Raw genomic sequence first — 17,340 nt, forward strand, 5'->3', positions numbered from 1 at the left:
TGTGATTCCTGTACGATGGGGTTGGTCACAAAATAGCATCACCTGTATAAATCAAAGCATACTGAAGGCTAACGAGGAATGAGGGGCTGTATCTGAGAGGGCGCAAGATGAAACAAGACAAAAACAGAGCCATTTCATAGGAGGTGTTTATATAAAAAGGCAGCCATTTATCCCCCATCCCTGATGCGCCTGTGCAGCCGCTCATCCAAAAAGAAATGGGAGAGCCACGCGAACGCGCTGGGCAGGAGACACTCCTGTGCACGCTGAGGCCCTGCCAGCAGCTGGATCTCAGACCTGAGGGCCTTTGAGCATCCACTTCCCTCCTCACATGGGAACGGCTTTTAAAGGCCTCAGGGATGACCCTGCTGAGAAGAAAAAAAATAACGCTACAGTGGAATCCAGAGATACAAGGTAAAAATGGTGCTCAGCTTCACCCTGCGCCTTGCTGCAGCTGTTTAGCGGTTTGTTCCTGACTACATCGATGAGCCTAGCACTGGCAGCAGCTGTTTAACTGCAAGGCAAACGAGGGGCGTGCTGATACAGCAGAACTTGGCTAATGCTCATCAGTCTGCTACCCCCTGTGTCAACACATCACACAGCTGCTAAGAGGTAACATCGCAGCTGAATGGCAGAGGGGCAGGTCAACAGCTCTGGGCTGTGGAGGGTGATGCAGAGGTCTCAAAAGGAGTGTGAGCCATAGAATAAGGTGCATGGGGTTGTATGGGATTGTTTTTCTTCCTGCTGTTGCTGGCCTAACTCGGGTCTACTTCATGCTAGTGCAAAACGTAGGAGCTCAGCCCTTGCGTGTGTTTTGCATAGCCAACTGTTGTCCAGGAAGGCATTTGCTGTGTGCTCTTTTTTCCAGTACTTATGAGCAAATGAGAGTTTTACGTAGCCCCAATGCTTTGTACATGCTAAAAAGAATTACCACGTTTCACTGGGTAGGAATTGCTGCTTCCCATCCTGTCCTCTTTCAGGTTTTCTAGCGGCCAGAGCAGAGGAAGCTGCATGCTGGTTTTCTCCTCTGGGGTCTGAAAGAGAGCCATCGAGCATTCGTTCCGTTACGTGAGCAGAATTCAAGAGCATTCACTAATGAGCTCTAAGGGCAGGCACACACCATGATCACGGTTTAAGGGTCTCACTTCCTACATTACCACACTAACAGGAGGTCCTGGGGAGCCAACAGGAGAAAACAGGGATGTGCTAAAGTGAGCAGGTGGTAGAGTAGTTTATCAGAACAGAGTAACACCTGCCTTGAGTGCACGACTGCGCTGCTACGGTACCTACACAGTGCACATCAACATTAAATAACCTGGCCCCCTACCCTGCTGTCCTTGAAGTAAGTTTTCCTCACTCCTAGACGCAGCAGGGGAAGATAAATCCCCTCCTGCAGCCTGTGCCATAAACCCACAGCTGGAAACCACATGGAGGTGAAGAGCCCCACGGTGACAGAAGGCCTACAGCCCCTTCCTTCAACACACAGCACCCTCTGAGGACAAGTGGTTAAAACTGACATAATTGTGATTTATTAACATGAATTAAAATGCCCAACCAGTGCTGCAATGTGACAGTATATTAAAAAAATTAAAGATCATATACTGTACTACTTTCACAAAGATCACACTTTTTTTTTTTTGCAAAAGAGACTTATTATGTACAATACTATATCAAATGAAAGAAGCTTTAAGCAATTTTACAAGCAAAAGAAATACAGTATTTACAGCACTCGTCAGAGACATTAGAAACAGTCTATACATTAAATTACATTTTCTGCAAATAACTGATGAAACAAAAAGCCATGTCCACACCAAAACTATAAAAATTTGTATTGCATTGTTTCCTATCTCTATGCACACAAAGAACTGTTGACAGAAGAAAATGAAAAAAAAATTGTTAGTGCCATCACTTAGCCTGTGTACTTATTTAATTACATATGTATAAAAGTAATATAGAAAACATTCACTAAATGAATTTAACTGCAACAATAAAATTTTAAAGATTATGCAGCATCAAACCTACTGCCAGAAAAACAGCTGGAATGTTCACTTACAAAATAAAAAGAAATACCTAATACTGGCTTAACAGCACATTTTCAGGAATTTTAAAAAGCAAAAAATGGAAAGATACAATGAAAGAGCACTGGTGTTTGCTTTTATACAAAGTATCATGTACAAGCTTTAAAAAGTACCTCGAATAGGTACATATGAAATATACACAGTTTATCTTACAGAACATTTTAAAAATGTTTAGAATTAAAGGGATCCATTTTAATGCCACCCTGAACCATGGTAATTGTTCTGAAAAGTCGGCGGCACCTGTGCTCTGTGAATGGGGATCTGTCCAGGCACCGGTGACGCCTGCTGCGGTCCTTGCACGCCGTGGGGGAGGGTTACGGAGCCGGGGTGGGGGCAGAAGCCTGACGCGGGGGGCGTCGCGAGACTGTTTGGTCCTTGAGGTTGGATGTGAGGCCCCTGGCCGGGCAGCGGGCAATGAGGTCCTGTTCCAGCAGGCTGATGTTGAGGTCCAGGCCCTAACGTCGTGTGGTGGGGGGCTTGCGAGGAGTAGGAGGAGACGCCTGTGTGGGCGGTGGAGGGGAAGTGGGGGGGTCCTTGGTGCGAGGGGTGGTGCAACCCTTGTGCTGATGCCGGGTGGTGCCCCGAGCCCATTACGTTGGACGGTGGGGGCGGAGGGGGCGGCGGCGCGGAGCTGACGACGTGCTGGTGTTGTGCTTGCAAACCTTGGTGTCCCGTGGGAGGGTGGGGGGGCTGGTGGTGGGGAATGGGACCTGGCGGCGGAGGGGGCGGCGGCAGGTGGTGGCCAGCAGCCTGAGAGTGAAGGTGGGATCCGGGAGCTACTGCCACGGCGTGAACCGGACCGACCACGTGTGCTACAGAATGCTGCTGATGGGTACTTGGCTGCTGGACAAGGTGAGGGCCCGGGGCAGGCGGGGGCGGAGGAGGAGGTGGGGCAGCGGAGGCCGAAGCCTGGTGATGAATACTGGGGTTCTGGGAGGGCAAAAAATGCCCCGCCGTGACGTGGTGTCCTGGCACCGTCTGCTGACCCGCAGAGCCAGGAAGTGCTTGGTTTGGTCCGGATGAAAACACAGTCTGTTGGGGGATGCTGCCCTTCAGCTGACTGTAGCTCTGAAAGTTTCCAGAGGGCTGCTGGTTTTGATAGTAAGTAGAGGAGGGGGGCGGAGGGGGAGGGGGAGGGGGTGCGTTGCTGTTCAAATTTTGTTGGTTAAATTGGCTGTAAGAAGCTGAAGATTGTCCTGAAGTGGTCTGAGTGAACAGCGGCCCGCTCGGCTGCTGCTGATTCCCGGGCTGGAGGGGTGGTGCTGCTGGATAAAAGCTGCGGTGCGTTTCCCTCTGGGGCGTCCCGACTTGAGGTGACTGGGGGTGATGAGGTCTGTACGGAGAGCCCAGCTGCTGCGAGTGAGGCTTTGGTGACAGGTAACCGTGCTGCATGGGCGCGTGAGGCGTCGATGACTTGGGAGGATTTTCTACGTGAGGCGAGGGGGGGCAATGAAGCTTCAAAGGTGCAGAAGGCAACTTCTGCGAGTGGGGAAGTTGCTCAGCAGAACTGCGCAGATGTGACTGAGATGGATGATTTTTTGAAAGTGCTTGGACGTTGTTTGTCAGCTGTTTTTGTTGCAGCTCAGGTTTTGGGTGATTCGCACACTCGGCCTCTGGTGCATTTGCTGCAGTTTCCCAGTGCGAATCTGGTTTTGCCGGTGTTTTCCCAAGTGACTGTGTTGAAACTACAGGACTTGGTGAAGAGGGCTGGAACAGAAGGAAATTCAGTCAGTGCAAGACGTTCAGAACATTCAGTGATGCAGGCACTAAAACTACATCTTCTCAGGACAGTGCTCTCTTTCTCCAATGATGGATGAAAAACATGAGGACACAGGATATGTTTGGTATATGAGAAACAGCGACCATAGAGCTTAAACCTGACCTGAGCTTAAACTTAGCTCAGGCACTGTTTCTAGCAAGTACATGTGAATTGTTCTTTTCGTACTCAAAAGTCAAAGCCTAGCAAGTGCACCTGAGAATACGAATAGGAGTATGACCATCAAGGCAAGGTCAGAATCTCCCATGTGTTAAAGCTTTAGATTTTTGAGTCTGAAAGGAATAATTCCAGATGACTATTTACAAAAACAAAATGTTTTTTAAGAGTGATTTAACATTTTAAAACTGGCATAGTGCAAGCAAACAGACCGGACATTGTAACTTGAATTACTGCATTTAATATCATACAGGAAGCTCCTGAACAAGTTTCTGCGTATCACTGCCTCTACTACCAAGCAGTACCAAATCCTGACATGGCAAGAGTCACTCCTCTTAAGGTAAGAGGTACTTAAATCATTTTACTGCTGTCAGTTCTGACTGTCAGTCCTTTGGCATTCAACCTGCAGAACTGTGGCAATACTGAGACCACTGATACTGAGACCACTCTTCAGTGTTCACAGAATACAGTATCAGATGTAAGTAGATACAGCTACTGAAAGAACAGGACTCAAACCAACTTCAACAGAATTTCCACATGTTGGACCTACTGCAAATATTCTTACAGATATTTACCTACATTAAATTACTGAACAGTATTACTACACATGGTTCATCTCAATGGAAAATCATGACAGTAATATTTAAAAAATCTCAACAGAAAATCACAATGCTAACATCTTAAAAATAGATTGAGACCTGTACATATGCTTGATGCACACAAACACATGCACCTGCATACACACCTTGCTTGCTTTTGAAGGACTCTTACAAGTCTTCTGTGAAGTATCTGGGGACGGACATTCAGAAGTAGGCTCTGGATTTTCAGAATCAGGTTCTAGAAACAAAAACAAGAGGTAAATATAACAGCGGGGGAAAAGGTCTTTTGCCAAGATCACTCAAAGCACTTTGTATTTCACTTTAAAGAGCTACTTAACGTTGTTGTAAGAGACTATTCAATAAGTGCCATACAAGGTCATCTGCTTACTGACCTTCCATACATTCAGTGAAAGAATGGACCTTAAGCTGCAACTGGGAAATGAGATTTGAATGAGATGAAGATGGAGACTGAACATGAGACGGTGAGCAGGGGCTACAGGGTGATTCTCCCCCTACAGATGAAGCAGACCCAAACATAACATTAGAATGATTACGGACTACCTAAGGAAGTGGTTAGATGTATCTACCTCTGGCACGATAAATCAACTCACCATTGTCCTTGTCTTTCCTATGATCACTGAGAAGCAATGCTCTCTGATAACTTCGTTCTCTCACTTGTTCCACAGAGGTTGATGCAGTCCTGGAAGAGGGAAGCGTGGGTTAAAGTAAGGCAATATACTCCCAGGGACCAAATTTAGGACACCGTACATGCAAATACTAGGTCAGAGAATTTACAGTGTTGATTGCTTGTAAGAGCCAAATAGCTGGTCCTCTTAAGGGATGCCATTTGGTTAGGTATACCTGTTTTCTCACACTTTAAATATAAAAATTTCCTGCAACCTTCTTACATTATGAGAACTGACAATTCTTCTCAATACAAAAAAAGATAATCTGTAGATCTGTGGAGGTCTTTTTATTCTTAATATCTGACAGATCAAAAGATACAGGTTGTGAGTACTGCTTCACATTCTCAATTTGTAGAAAGCCTTCTAGAAAAGTTTTAAATAGTCATTTGTTTATTAAAAAAACCTTGCTCTTCAATAGCAGATCCATAGTTGCAAATACTGCCCAACTCTGGATGTACAGGATTTAATCTTTTAGACTTCATTCGCCAGATGTGGGGTGAAGTGAGTCTTGTCTTCTGTCTTACCATCAATTACATTCTCACAATCTGAACATAAACAGTAATGGCAACACTCTACAAAACTCAGTTTTATTTCAGGCAAGAGCATATTGCAATACTCTGCGATGCTGTTGTTTTAAAAGTTTGGAGGTTGTCTGCAGGAGTACTGCAAAAAAGTCACTAATAAATTCTTCCCAGCTCAGCCTATTTCCCAGACCCTTTGCTTTCATTACAGTACACTACATTCTGCGTTATGAACTTGCAGCCACTTCTCAGTGAAGTTTTGAAGACTGCACTTATGTTCTCCCTTCAGTTGGCTCTACAAAATCCTTCTATTCTGGAATAGTTGGAGCATCTGAGCAGAGAGATATTTATCTGCAAGACTGCCAGGCCTTCTCTAGAGCATAAGGAACTTCTGCAGCGTTTATTTTGTGCTAGTAACATTCTGGAGACAGAGCCAACACAGCTGACCATCTATCTTAAGGCTACCAAAAACCACAGTGGAAAACGCTGCGAAACATTTACACGAACCGAAGTCACTCTGTGTCATCCCCCTCCACACTGCCACCTTTCCCCACGATTTTAAGGCTGCCCGAGTACCTGGCAGGGAGTGCAAGGCAGCATATGGCCTGCACACAGGGGAGCAGTCAGCCACCATAAGCAACTATGCAAGCATCTCCACACGCTGTCTACCTGAGCAGAAGGAACTGTCGGGCAGACTGCATGCATCTCTGCACATTGCATTTAGGTGACAGCAAACACAAAGCACACATTCCAACTAGATCACTGAAAAGCAGACTCCTCAGAGTCTTCTAAAAGCTTCTGTTGATCAATACAAATTACTCCCTTATTCCACCCTTATTTCCTACGGTATCTCTGTAAAGGTTTTGAGGCTTAAGATGAAAAATATCTTCAGCCCATAGATGAAGCAGTGACAGAGCCAAGGCCATGCTGAGAATCAGACTCAGTATCTCCCAAAGCCATTGTAACATCCTCCATCCAAACGTAGCTCCCTCCACCATGCACCTTGGCAAGCGCACACAGCATGACTTGTGCAGCAGCATGCCTACTCCATTTCATTTTCTAAATATTCACAACTGCACTTATACAATTTACAGGCTACAGAACCAGGTGATCTCGCTTGTTCAAGCTAACAGCTATTTTTGCTCTCGAAAAATAAGATACCAAAGCAGACTGAAAATAAGGTGAGCAATATTTTATGGATAACTTTCCATATTCTCATCTTCATGAGGTATCTGCTGTATTTCTGAGGTAAGAGGTAGGACAACTGTTTACTAGTTTGAAAGAAGGGCTTCTGATCAGTAATCCATAACTGCACGCTTACTAAGAAAATACTTCAAATCCAAGACTTAGAATTAAGTAAATAATTCAGCAGGACTTTTGTCCTACAGTTTTGTAACTTACCACTGAACCTCTGGCTCACTCTTCTCACTTGATGTCTCCTTAATTGCACAGTTGTTCCCAGCGTCTTCTGGAGCTGCGTTATAAACAGTAGTTGGCAGTGGTGCAGGTAGGCTCGCAGCGTTCTCTGTTTGCTCCCCATTTTCACCACTGTTGTTGTACCCATCATTAGCACCGTTGTTACTACTTATACTTCCTCCACCAGCTGCATGAGGAGACACGGTAACAAGTGGAAAGTTTTCTGTCTTTGAGCCACTTTTTCTAGCTTCTCGTTGTCTCTTACGGTATTCTAATAAGGATACCTATGGAAAAAAGAATAAAAGTTTGTTTCCTTCTTGGCATTTTCAGTTAAATGTATTCCTTCAGTGAGATACCATTTACTTGGCTCTAAAAGAAGACAGGCATAGTTGAAAGTATCTCACCACAGTTGCAGTGAATTTACAGAGCTGGTAACGGCTATCAAAGAAGACACAAAGTAAGGCTTCTGCCAAGTGGAGGCACGTATATTGCCTCTGAAGACACTGAAGTTTATGAATCAGCAAAATGTTCACTGCTGAAGCCCTTCTGCTGGTTGAAGCTATGAGGGACTTCACAGCCCCTCCTGGAACTGCAGGCGTTACTAAGAGGACAGCAATATAGTAATGGCAATTTTAAGAGTCTGAGTCACTCACTCTGCCTACCTCATGTGAAAAACAGACCAAGCTTTTGCTTCACTCCACTGCATAGATCAAAAGATACTGAGCTTTTTTTCTTAATATAAAGGATTTGTGACTTAGAATGACATTTGTTTTGCAATTTGTTTTAAATTGGTATCTTTACCACACTCTAAAACACTGATTCAGTGTATTTCAACGATAAATTTGAAGTAAAAATGTTTATTTCCAAAACCAATGACACAGGAAGGGACAGGCGGTTCTACTTTATACGTACATATGTGTATAGTTCATATTTTTTTGTGTATACACACACACAATTCTATATAAACATTTTCTATCTATTAAAAACTCATCTGTATGCCAGGGTACAGAAGAGTCAAAACACTATTAAGAGAAAGTTTAGGCCAAGAACTGATCTTGTTTTGAAACAATTCATGTTATTTCCACATCACTGGGATCCCTTGAAGAAGACTGCTTTAGGCAAAGCTTAAATGTTAAGAAAGGGCAAGTTTTATGAAGCGTGGCCATGACGTCCAATATTGAAACAGGATGAACTTGTGTAATGCTGAGAGAAAATAAAGGAAGCAAAACCCACAGAAACACTGCGATATGGGGCATCCTCTTTTAACAACTGTGTAAGAACACACATGTCTTAGCAGATCTTAGCAAAAGACTTCTGATTATTATTCTCCTACAGAAATCCGGATTTCTCCCCTCACCTTAAATTAGAATTGTTTTTCCTCCTTTTAGACTGCAAAGTGTAGTTAAATTTGTCTGTCCCTGGAAAACCTAAAAACCATTCTTTCAGGGGTACAGACCAAATTATTTCTGGCTGTTGCCTTCAACTGAGACCTTTACACATGAATTCTAAGGGGACTGGGGGGAGGGGGCAGCAGAAGAAAGGCAGAGGGGAAAGCCTCTCACAAAACTCAGGACCAGGTAAGAACAAAGCTATGGCCTTATTTCAGTTATATCTCAGTATAAAGACAGGTAAACACAAAATGCAGATCTGATGGCAAACTTCTGAAGGTACACTCATAAGCATTCCCTTGCAGTTTGTCCCAGAGCCACAAGGGAAGGGACAAGTGCAAGAAGGCAGGATGGTACCTAAAAAATCAAAACCCCATTGTGCGTGCATGTTACCTACACGTGTATACACACAGAAAATACACCTCTAGTCCCCTGACCATTACTTTAATGAGGAAAATAAATCGCATTAATTTCTACAGTCAGATTATGAGGCAGAACTGCATAAGCTTCTGCATTTGAAACTATTGCCAAGGAGCAAAGAGAAGACCTGACAACAGGGTCAAGACATTTATGCAGGCTGACCTCCAGTTTTGGTTCCAGCTGACCATGACCAAAGAACTTACCTACAGGGGCTGTTTGAGAAGAGTAGCAAGTTTATACTGTGCTTATCTTCCAAACAAAGTGTTTTATAAAAAAGAAATCAAGCCAAAAAAGATTTCTTTTAACTATGGACTTGTGTGGTCATAGCAGCAAAACCAAGATACCTTAAGTACATCAAAATTGGAATTTTCAAGGGTTAGTATCATAAACCTTAGTGTGACTTCCAATAGTAACTCACAGAAGATGTTCCCAGTATAGGATAAAATTGGTAGTATTCTAACAGAATGGAATGTTTTAATACTTGGTGGCACAAGCAACTATTTTCAAACCTGAAAAGCAATTATTTATTGAGCATTTCATTAAAGACTCATAAGAAATAAAATTAAAAATAGAAAAAAGTGAATTTGTATATATTGTTTTTAAAAATTGAATTTACTAATGGATGTATGCAACATTACTTTGCTCTTCATGAGTTCTCCTGAATAATGCCTACAGTGTAGTAAAAAAAAAAAAAAGTTTAGCTGTCAGTTTTTGTTTTGTTGTTGTTTTTTAGTATGTTTCTTTCTGTTATAGAAAGGTCATTACCAGACTACGTAAGAAAAACCAAACGATTCTTAAAATTATAACCTTTTTCTTTTGTGGAGGATTCTGGGGTGTGCAATTTCCATCCATCAAGTTGTCGTTATTGACAGTCCTTCCAAAGCCAGATGCAATTCCATCTTCTGAAGTACAAAAAACAGATGCTTCCATGAACATGCCTCTAGCATCGTCTTGAATCAGGCACTTTGACTCGCTTATTCTGAATCCACCTCCTACCTCCAACTGATGTGAAGGGGTCAAGTCCCTCAAATTAGAATTCATTGAGAAATTTACACCTGTCCTGTCGGGACTTTTTACCCAGGAAGAATAAATTGTGCCCCGTCCACAATGAGCAGTTTCTAATTGGCTGTTTGAATCAGTCCTATCATGTGTGGGGGCTTCCAGGTTTTTATGCAGTGCACTTTGCTCAATAACTTCGAGTCCCAGCTGGAGGTCTGACACAGATTCCATTTCGCCAGTGCACTGCCGAGTGACATCAGTCCTATTCCTTGGACTGGAATATCCAATAGTCTTTATTTCTTGCAGACCCATTTCTGGCAGGTTGGAATTTCTGAAAGAATTCAGTGCTAGAATTGATGCTCTGTCATATCCCTGCATGAAGAAAAAAAACAAGTCAGCTCTTTTTCCATACTGCAACATGATTACAACTATTCCAACATTCATTTGTGCCTTTAAACGGGATTAAAGACCTCGCAGTACCATGAGTTTAAGAAACAGTTGTGTAGCCAGACACTTATTTCCACTACCACCAATAAAAGTATTTTAATGAAATATGTATGAACCAAAGTCAAAATAAACTTGTAATACCAGGTTTTGCTTATTACTGGCAGAGGAAGGAGAGAAGCTTCAACAGCAACAAGTCCTTAGGTACAAAGGCCTTACTTAACTTAATAAAAGGGATCCTTGTAAACACATTTAAAGAAAAAAAAAGTTGGTGGGGGCAAGGGGAGAAGCTCGTCCAAACACTAGAATTTTAAGACCATGTTAAAAATCAGTATTCGACAGAGGAAACAATGAGAAGTTACAGAAACTGACTTCTGTACTCCTTAAAACTGTTAGCCATGAAAAAAACAGCACATATCCATGGCTGGAAATACCTTTTCTAAACTAACCTGTTTTGAGGCGTTTGTGAACCCTTTTAGAATCATTTGCATTACAATGCAAAGTTATTACGTAAAACTCTTCTTTTTGAGTCACAAACACTCATTCAATTACACCAGTTTAGAAGTAAATACTAAATTCAATCAACAGCTATGATCGCATGAAAAATTGTGTATTTCAACATTTAAGATTTTGACCTAAAAATAAGTAAGCTTTATACATACATCCACACTTGGCCCAAAGGAAATAATATTTAGACCATTCTTTTGCAAGATCCACTGAAAGTGAAGTTCTCCAGAAATCAACAGCTGATTATTTTTATTGCTGATTACTTCTACCTGTTCCTTTTAGGCACTATAAAGTTTATGGTTCAGCATATTTATGTGTATTTTGTAGTTATCACACAATTCGAATTCCGTATTGTTGTGGAACTTTGTCACTCTCCTTTTGGATGCAAGCATCCCTGTGGAAGTTCTGGTATCTATGAATCACGTTGCCCTCTAGTGGTTCACCAACACAACTTGTTCCCATGCAATGGAACATACCCTTATCCGGCAACAATCCGGGCCCACCCCAGCAGCACCTGCTGTACCTCAAATAATCCACATGAAACACATTTGTTACCTTTTTTCCCACTCTAAGCATAATTAGGCTCAACCAAAACATTTAAGAGATGCTGGTAACAAGAGGACACGTTAATGTAAACCTAAATACAGCCTGAAAAGCACAAGCGCTGTTTTTCTGTAAATTGCAGTATTTACTGCTCATCCACAATAGTCACCAGGATTTTTAAGCGACAGTAAAAAAAAAAAAAAAAAAAAAAAAAAAAAAACAGAGGAAAGCACCAGTTTAAGAAAAAAACTGGAAATATATAATAGGCAAATAAAACCTGTAAGGAGGCAAAATCCCACAAAATGTGCAATGGCCAGTAGCAGGCATTTACCAAAAGCATTGTTTCTTGATGAAATCAAGAAACGTTTTGCAGTTTTTGGAAACATCCTTACCTCTTGACTGTAAGCTCGCCTTTTTATTTCTGGGGAACTGTCAGGTGAGGAAATATTCTAAATGAATAAGAAGAAATTGCAAGTCAATTGTTGGCCTAGAGAAACACGGCACACTCCCTTGTAATAGGAGCACAACTGTTGATTTACCCAAACAATAAAAATCTAATCACACCAAACTCCATCATAAATCTCACCTCAAAGTGCATGGTATTCCCATGGATACATGGAGTTACAGGAGTAACTGGTGAATAAATGGGTTTGTAACCATTTCTACAGGTTTCATCTTCTGTTTTTACCCTCGGAGGAGTAGCGAACAGCGATGGCTCTGAGGCAGTGATGTCAGCGTGAGTTGGTGTGGCGTATGGAGAAGGAGTAGGTGTGGACGTTTCTGAGAATGCAGACTCCAACAGCTGATACAGTCTTCGTTTTTTTAGCGGTGTTGTTAGATCTGCTTTAAAAATCACAAAAAAGGTACAGGAGATCTAGATATAGTAATTACAGTTAAATGCTTGATGCAATAAAATTATGAATTCCACATTAAAACATTAGTAAGCTGACAGATCTCTCTTAGAGGTAGACTTCCTGAAAAATACACTTAATAGCGTACAGAGATCAGTAAGTGTTGGTCCCCTTCCCCCTCCCCAAAGGATGTTGGGAAGAACTGCCTACATGTCCAAAAAACGTCTCTTTCTATGCATCTTTAAGACTATTCAGCTAAGAAATGGAAATGCAAGCTCTGTACACAAGGATCATCTAATATGCTCCGTATTCTCACAGTAGCATGGTTTCTAGCACGTTCCCATTTTATGTTATTCCTGAGATTATACAACTTTTCCGCTGGGTGCAACAGGGCCACTGAATTTAATAGCATGAATATCCAGAACAACATCTAACTTCTTGATGTTTATATTCAAAAACATTAGTCTTTTGTTGACAGTGACCATCTGTACAGATTCACTATGAGAAATGGTTGTTACTGATTTTGCATCAATTATACTTTAAAGAAAATGGGAAAATAAAAACAGCTATTATGCAACTAAGCCTTTCTTCCCAACAACCATCCAAAAGACAAGCTATCAGGAAACAGCGTAAATGCCCCTGGAATTTTCATTAACTCATCACTTTACAAACTGCAGCCCTCCACATTTACCTACTGACATAACTTTTATGTACTGTATTAATAAAAGCATCACCTGTTAAGGAACAGCCGTCGTTCAGTAATAGAGGGCTTTTATTTTCACCATTGATGGCTGGACTTCTAGATCTCTCCTGTGATGGTGAACTGAATCTATCAATCACTGACGAGTTTTCTTCTTCCAAAGCTTGCTTCAACCAACGCTTTAATAAAACACATTGACATCAGTGATTTAACAGCTTTAAGATATATACTTCAAAAATGTATTACAATTCAAGTGCCAAGCAGCTTTTTTTTGGCCTGAATTCATGCTAACAAATAAAGACTTATTTTGAAGTACTATGGCATGGGGAACCATAATGAAGGGAAGCATTACCTTCTTACAAGAGCCAGTAATGTTTTCCACGGGTTCTTTTTTCCTCCTCTTTTCTGAAAGGAATGGTGAAGTAAAACGAATATAGTGCTTTGGAGTAGAATATACATGTGGGCTGTACGTGAGACCTGGTAGAGAATTCAGCTGAGTAGCCAGAACTTCAGGGTCGGTAGTTATGCGCAGAGGCCGTTCTGAAACACTGTCTGCAGGCTTCCCCGTCTTATCGCTTTTTTCACTTAACCATTCATTGACCAAGTGCTAAACAAAGAGGAAAAAAATTGTTTTATGAGTGTTTTCTATTAATGGCTTTCAGAAAGTTTTTAGTCTTATTACTCATCTAGTCATCTGTTACACAAATCAGAAGACAGCTGGGCAAGAATATGAAGACAGTTTGCTGAAATAACTGGGAGAATGGAAGGGAGCACTATACATTTGCTCCACATAACGAAGCTTTTGTTGTTTTTCTGTAAATGAAGAACATTTAGTTCTTTTATATTTAACTTTCACTGAACATACTTCCAAGACACTTAAAATTGAGCCTGAGCACCTAAACTCATGAAAAACTTTGTCATGCTAATTAGACAAAGTGAAGTAAACTCCTTATCAGACTTCCATGCTGTCAGGACTCTGCTTCAGTCAACATGTCAGGCAGATGCCTTGAACATTCTTCCTTATAGTAGCTAAATTATAGTACATGTACCAAAAAGGGTTATTTTTTCCTATCTGGTTCAGTGTTTCTGAAAGACATACAAGTGTAGTTTTAGTTCCTTTTAATAGGGTACCAGAAATAAAACAATTGAACTCTAGTAAGTATACAGGTCTTTGAATTAAATACCCAAGAGATTCAGACCAACATTCTTCATTTCAAAACACGCAGCTTTACTCATCTGCTGCAATGTACAGTATAGAATAAAACTGCCTTCTAAGTTGCAAAATAGTTCTCAGATATTTTTTTTGAGCATTACTAGAAGACAAGGATACTTCTTACAAAAGATTTACACAAGAAATAAAAATACCAGCATTCACTGCACTGTAACAGCTTGAAAAAAATTCAGTGTGGAACGCAACATCTTGATTTTCTTGAAAGACTTCATCCACTATTTTTTCTTATTGTTATCATTTTTTGTATCTTTTACAGAGAACTAATTTCCCAATTTTTACAGAGGTAAGCAAAGCTAAAGACATGCAAAAATAGCACATTAATTATTAATATCATTTTAAATGCTATGATAATCTGTCAAAGCACTAAGTTGTTTTTTTAAACAAACCTATTTAGTTTCAAATCAGGACTTTCTCCTTACTTAAGATATACTGGGTAAAATACAACCAGGTATCTACCTTTAAAAACATGGAACAGGAAAAAACTACAGTAAAATTGAGACGACTTCTGCTTTTTTGTAGCACACAAAAGAGGAGATTCCAGGCTCCTCTCTGACAAGAATTTAGTAGCGATGTAATTAATACTCTTGCACCAGATATGTGAACTTTGCATGTATTTATCTATTTGTGGATTTAATTAAAGTCACCTAGCAATTGTTACTGTTCATCAACAAGAAGTTTCTTCCTCTGCTTCCGCTGCCCCCATTTCCTCCCCAGTAAAACATTCAGAATAACTCATAAGCATGCCAGAGAAAACCAGAAATTTTTAATGCCATCTGCAATTTTAGAGCAGAATGTTTTATTCACTCCTGCAGTTTTCAGATGTTTTTAAGTGCCTTTAAATAGTGCAACATTTCTTCAAACTGTGTGCAACGCATTGCAATAAAAAAAAAAATCATTTGAAACAAAGCACTATAGAGAGTTATGAATACTTCCCTCCCAGATATCCACGTAAACTTTTGAGTATTCAAATCCACTCACTTCAGAACAGATGCCTCAAAAGTACTGGAAACTAATTATTTTAAGATGTTTAGTTCACTGCCACTGAAATACGTTCTAAAGTCTATGATGAATAAAGGAAGGAAAGCTAATTCTACACACCCCACCTGCAATTAACAGTTTTAATTACGTTTCAGTTATATATATATAATTTCAGTCTACTTAGAACGCACTTTCCCCAGAAAACATTCGTTCCATAATTATTCTGTAAGCTGTGTTTTGGAATTCTCTTAAATATTAGGAGGTTCTACTTCTAATAGATGTAACTCAACTTTAAAAGCTCAATTTATTACCAGTGAGTGGCCAGGTAATGGTAATTTTTAAAGAAGAAAGGCTTTTTTTTTTTTTTTAATCCATATATAGCTATGATATAAATGTAGCTGTCTATACTTTTTATAAACCTCTGTTCAAAGTCCATCCCCTCCTCCCCACCCTCAAGAGACTTACCTTCTTTGTTTTAGGATACTTAGTAGGGCATTTATTAAGTGCTGGAGCTTCTGTTTCAGTAACCATTTCTGTAACAACAGTTTCTGTTTCGGGCTCAGCTACCAGTGCAGCATTCTCAGTTTCATTATGCTGTGAAGTTACTTCCACATCAGGAGAAGATGGCTGGATATCCGAACACATGCTCACAGTTCTGTGTCGTCTACGCTGTTGTCCAATGTGAGTTCTACTCCGAGAAAAGCTTTTTCTCTGTTTAGCTCTATTAACCTTGGCTGGGGTAGGCTTGGTGGCAGTTTCTTCTTTTGCTGGTTCCTGGTACAAGACAGAAAATTAGTAGATGGATCTCACACACATGTAAAATTACATATCATTCTTAAAATAAAATGTTATCAGTTCCTCCTTTTTTATATGTCAAAAAAGCCTCTCATTTCTGTTTTTAGAGCTAAACACTTTAAAATTACTATTTCTACTCTACTTCAAGGCAGATTACCATGTTTCCCATACTTTCCTCCCAAGCATCACTGGGAGAGTATTCACACAGACCAGTCACCAGTCAGATCACTGCAGGTTTGTACAGAAACTCCTATACCACATTCATTCATCTATAGGCTAGAAATCATCTGCTTACACTATGATGTCTTTCAGCTCAATATCCTTTTTGTAACTTACAGTTTGCTGAGTGTTTAGAATTGCCATAAAGGACTTAACAGCACGCTGACAAATACTATCCATGGAAACAACCCAAACTGAGCATCTGTGGGATTATTTGCAAAGGAGAACTAGCATCCAGCAACAATTGACTTAAAAAATGTTTACGATACATTAAGATGTAAGAAGAATTCAGAACAAACTAAGCCTTAATAACTACTTTGAAAGAAAAGACTACAACCTGTTCTGAATAACACACTAGAGAAGCAAGGCTTTCTCTGCTGGTTATGGAGGGTGCCTACATAAAAGCAACTCCTATGCATAAAATGAGCATCAAAATGAGCATCTCGAAGTACTATCCAGATTTTGGTCAAATGTGTTTGAGTTCAGGTGATTAAGAGAGTTTTATACATCTTAATGTGTAAATCGACATCCAAACTGATCAACATCGCCTTTTAAAAAGCCAGCTTGAAAATAAAGTTCCAGGTAAATACCTGAATAAACTCGGTGTCATTGAGTATCTGTGCTTCCTTGCATTCTGATTTAACTTCAGTTTTTGCTGTGCTGATCCTTTCCAAAGCCTGTTCTCTTCTTTTTTCTCTTTTTTCTAGTCTGGCAAAAGCTTGCAGGATAGCTTCCATTTTCCGTTCTTCTCTTGTCTGATGGATATAATAACAATCATCATCAAATTTCAGTCAATCTTTCGCATCTGTAAATACTGTGTAGTTTTTTTTAAAGTGCTTCAGAGCATGTACAGTGTACGTTGACATGCAGATCACTTTCAGCAAAGCTCAGAGGACAGGGAGAAGTTAGAATGACTGCAATTACTGCAGATTTCTGAAGAAAGGCTTGCATTCTCATCAACCGTGACAAACAAGAAGAGAGGGTCCTGTTTTAGATTAAAGAACTTACTAAACAGACATTTACTGGTATATCGCT

General features: G+C 40.6%; 1 protein-coding gene across 6 annotated transcripts in view; it reads right to left on the reverse strand.

Moving 5' to 3' along the window:
* Positions 1-22: 22 nt before the first annotated feature.
* KMT2E (lysine methyltransferase 2E (inactive)) overlaps positions 23-17,340 on the reverse strand; it is a 66,455-nt gene continuing 49,137 nt past the window's right edge. The window contains exons 15-28 of one of the 6 annotated variants that reach the window (XM_082766921.1): positions 16,896-17,060; positions 15,757-16,065; positions 13,435-13,689; positions 13,117-13,261; positions 12,118-12,371; positions 11,924-11,980; positions 9,846-10,409; positions 7,216-7,514; positions 5,219-5,307; positions 5,000-5,119; positions 4,754-4,845; positions 2,316-3,782; positions 932-1,031; positions 23-362 (exon numbers count right to left, since the gene is read on the reverse strand). In XM_082766921.1, the coding sequence (XP_082623047.1) occupies positions 325-362; positions 932-1,031; positions 2,316-3,782; positions 4,754-4,845; positions 5,000-5,119; positions 5,219-5,307; positions 7,216-7,514; positions 9,846-10,409; positions 11,924-11,980; positions 12,118-12,371; positions 13,117-13,261; positions 13,435-13,689; positions 15,757-16,065; positions 16,896-17,060 (3,954 nt within the window). In that variant the 3' untranslated portion in view covers positions 23-324. Of the gene's footprint in view, positions 366-928; positions 1,032-1,083; positions 3,783-4,753; positions 4,846-4,999; positions 5,120-5,218; positions 5,308-7,215; positions 7,515-9,845; positions 10,410-11,923; positions 11,981-12,117; positions 12,372-13,116; positions 13,262-13,434; positions 13,690-15,756; positions 16,066-16,895; positions 17,061-17,340 lie in introns of those variants that run through there. The other 5 variants (XM_082766920.1, XM_082766919.1, XM_082766918.1 and 2 more) reach the window with 5 other exon arrangements.

Source organism: Aythya marila (assembly GCF_965140915.1).
Source record: "Aythya marila genome assembly, chromosome: 1".
NCBI lineage: Eukaryota > Metazoa > Chordata > Aves > Anseriformes > Anatidae > Aythya > Aythya marila.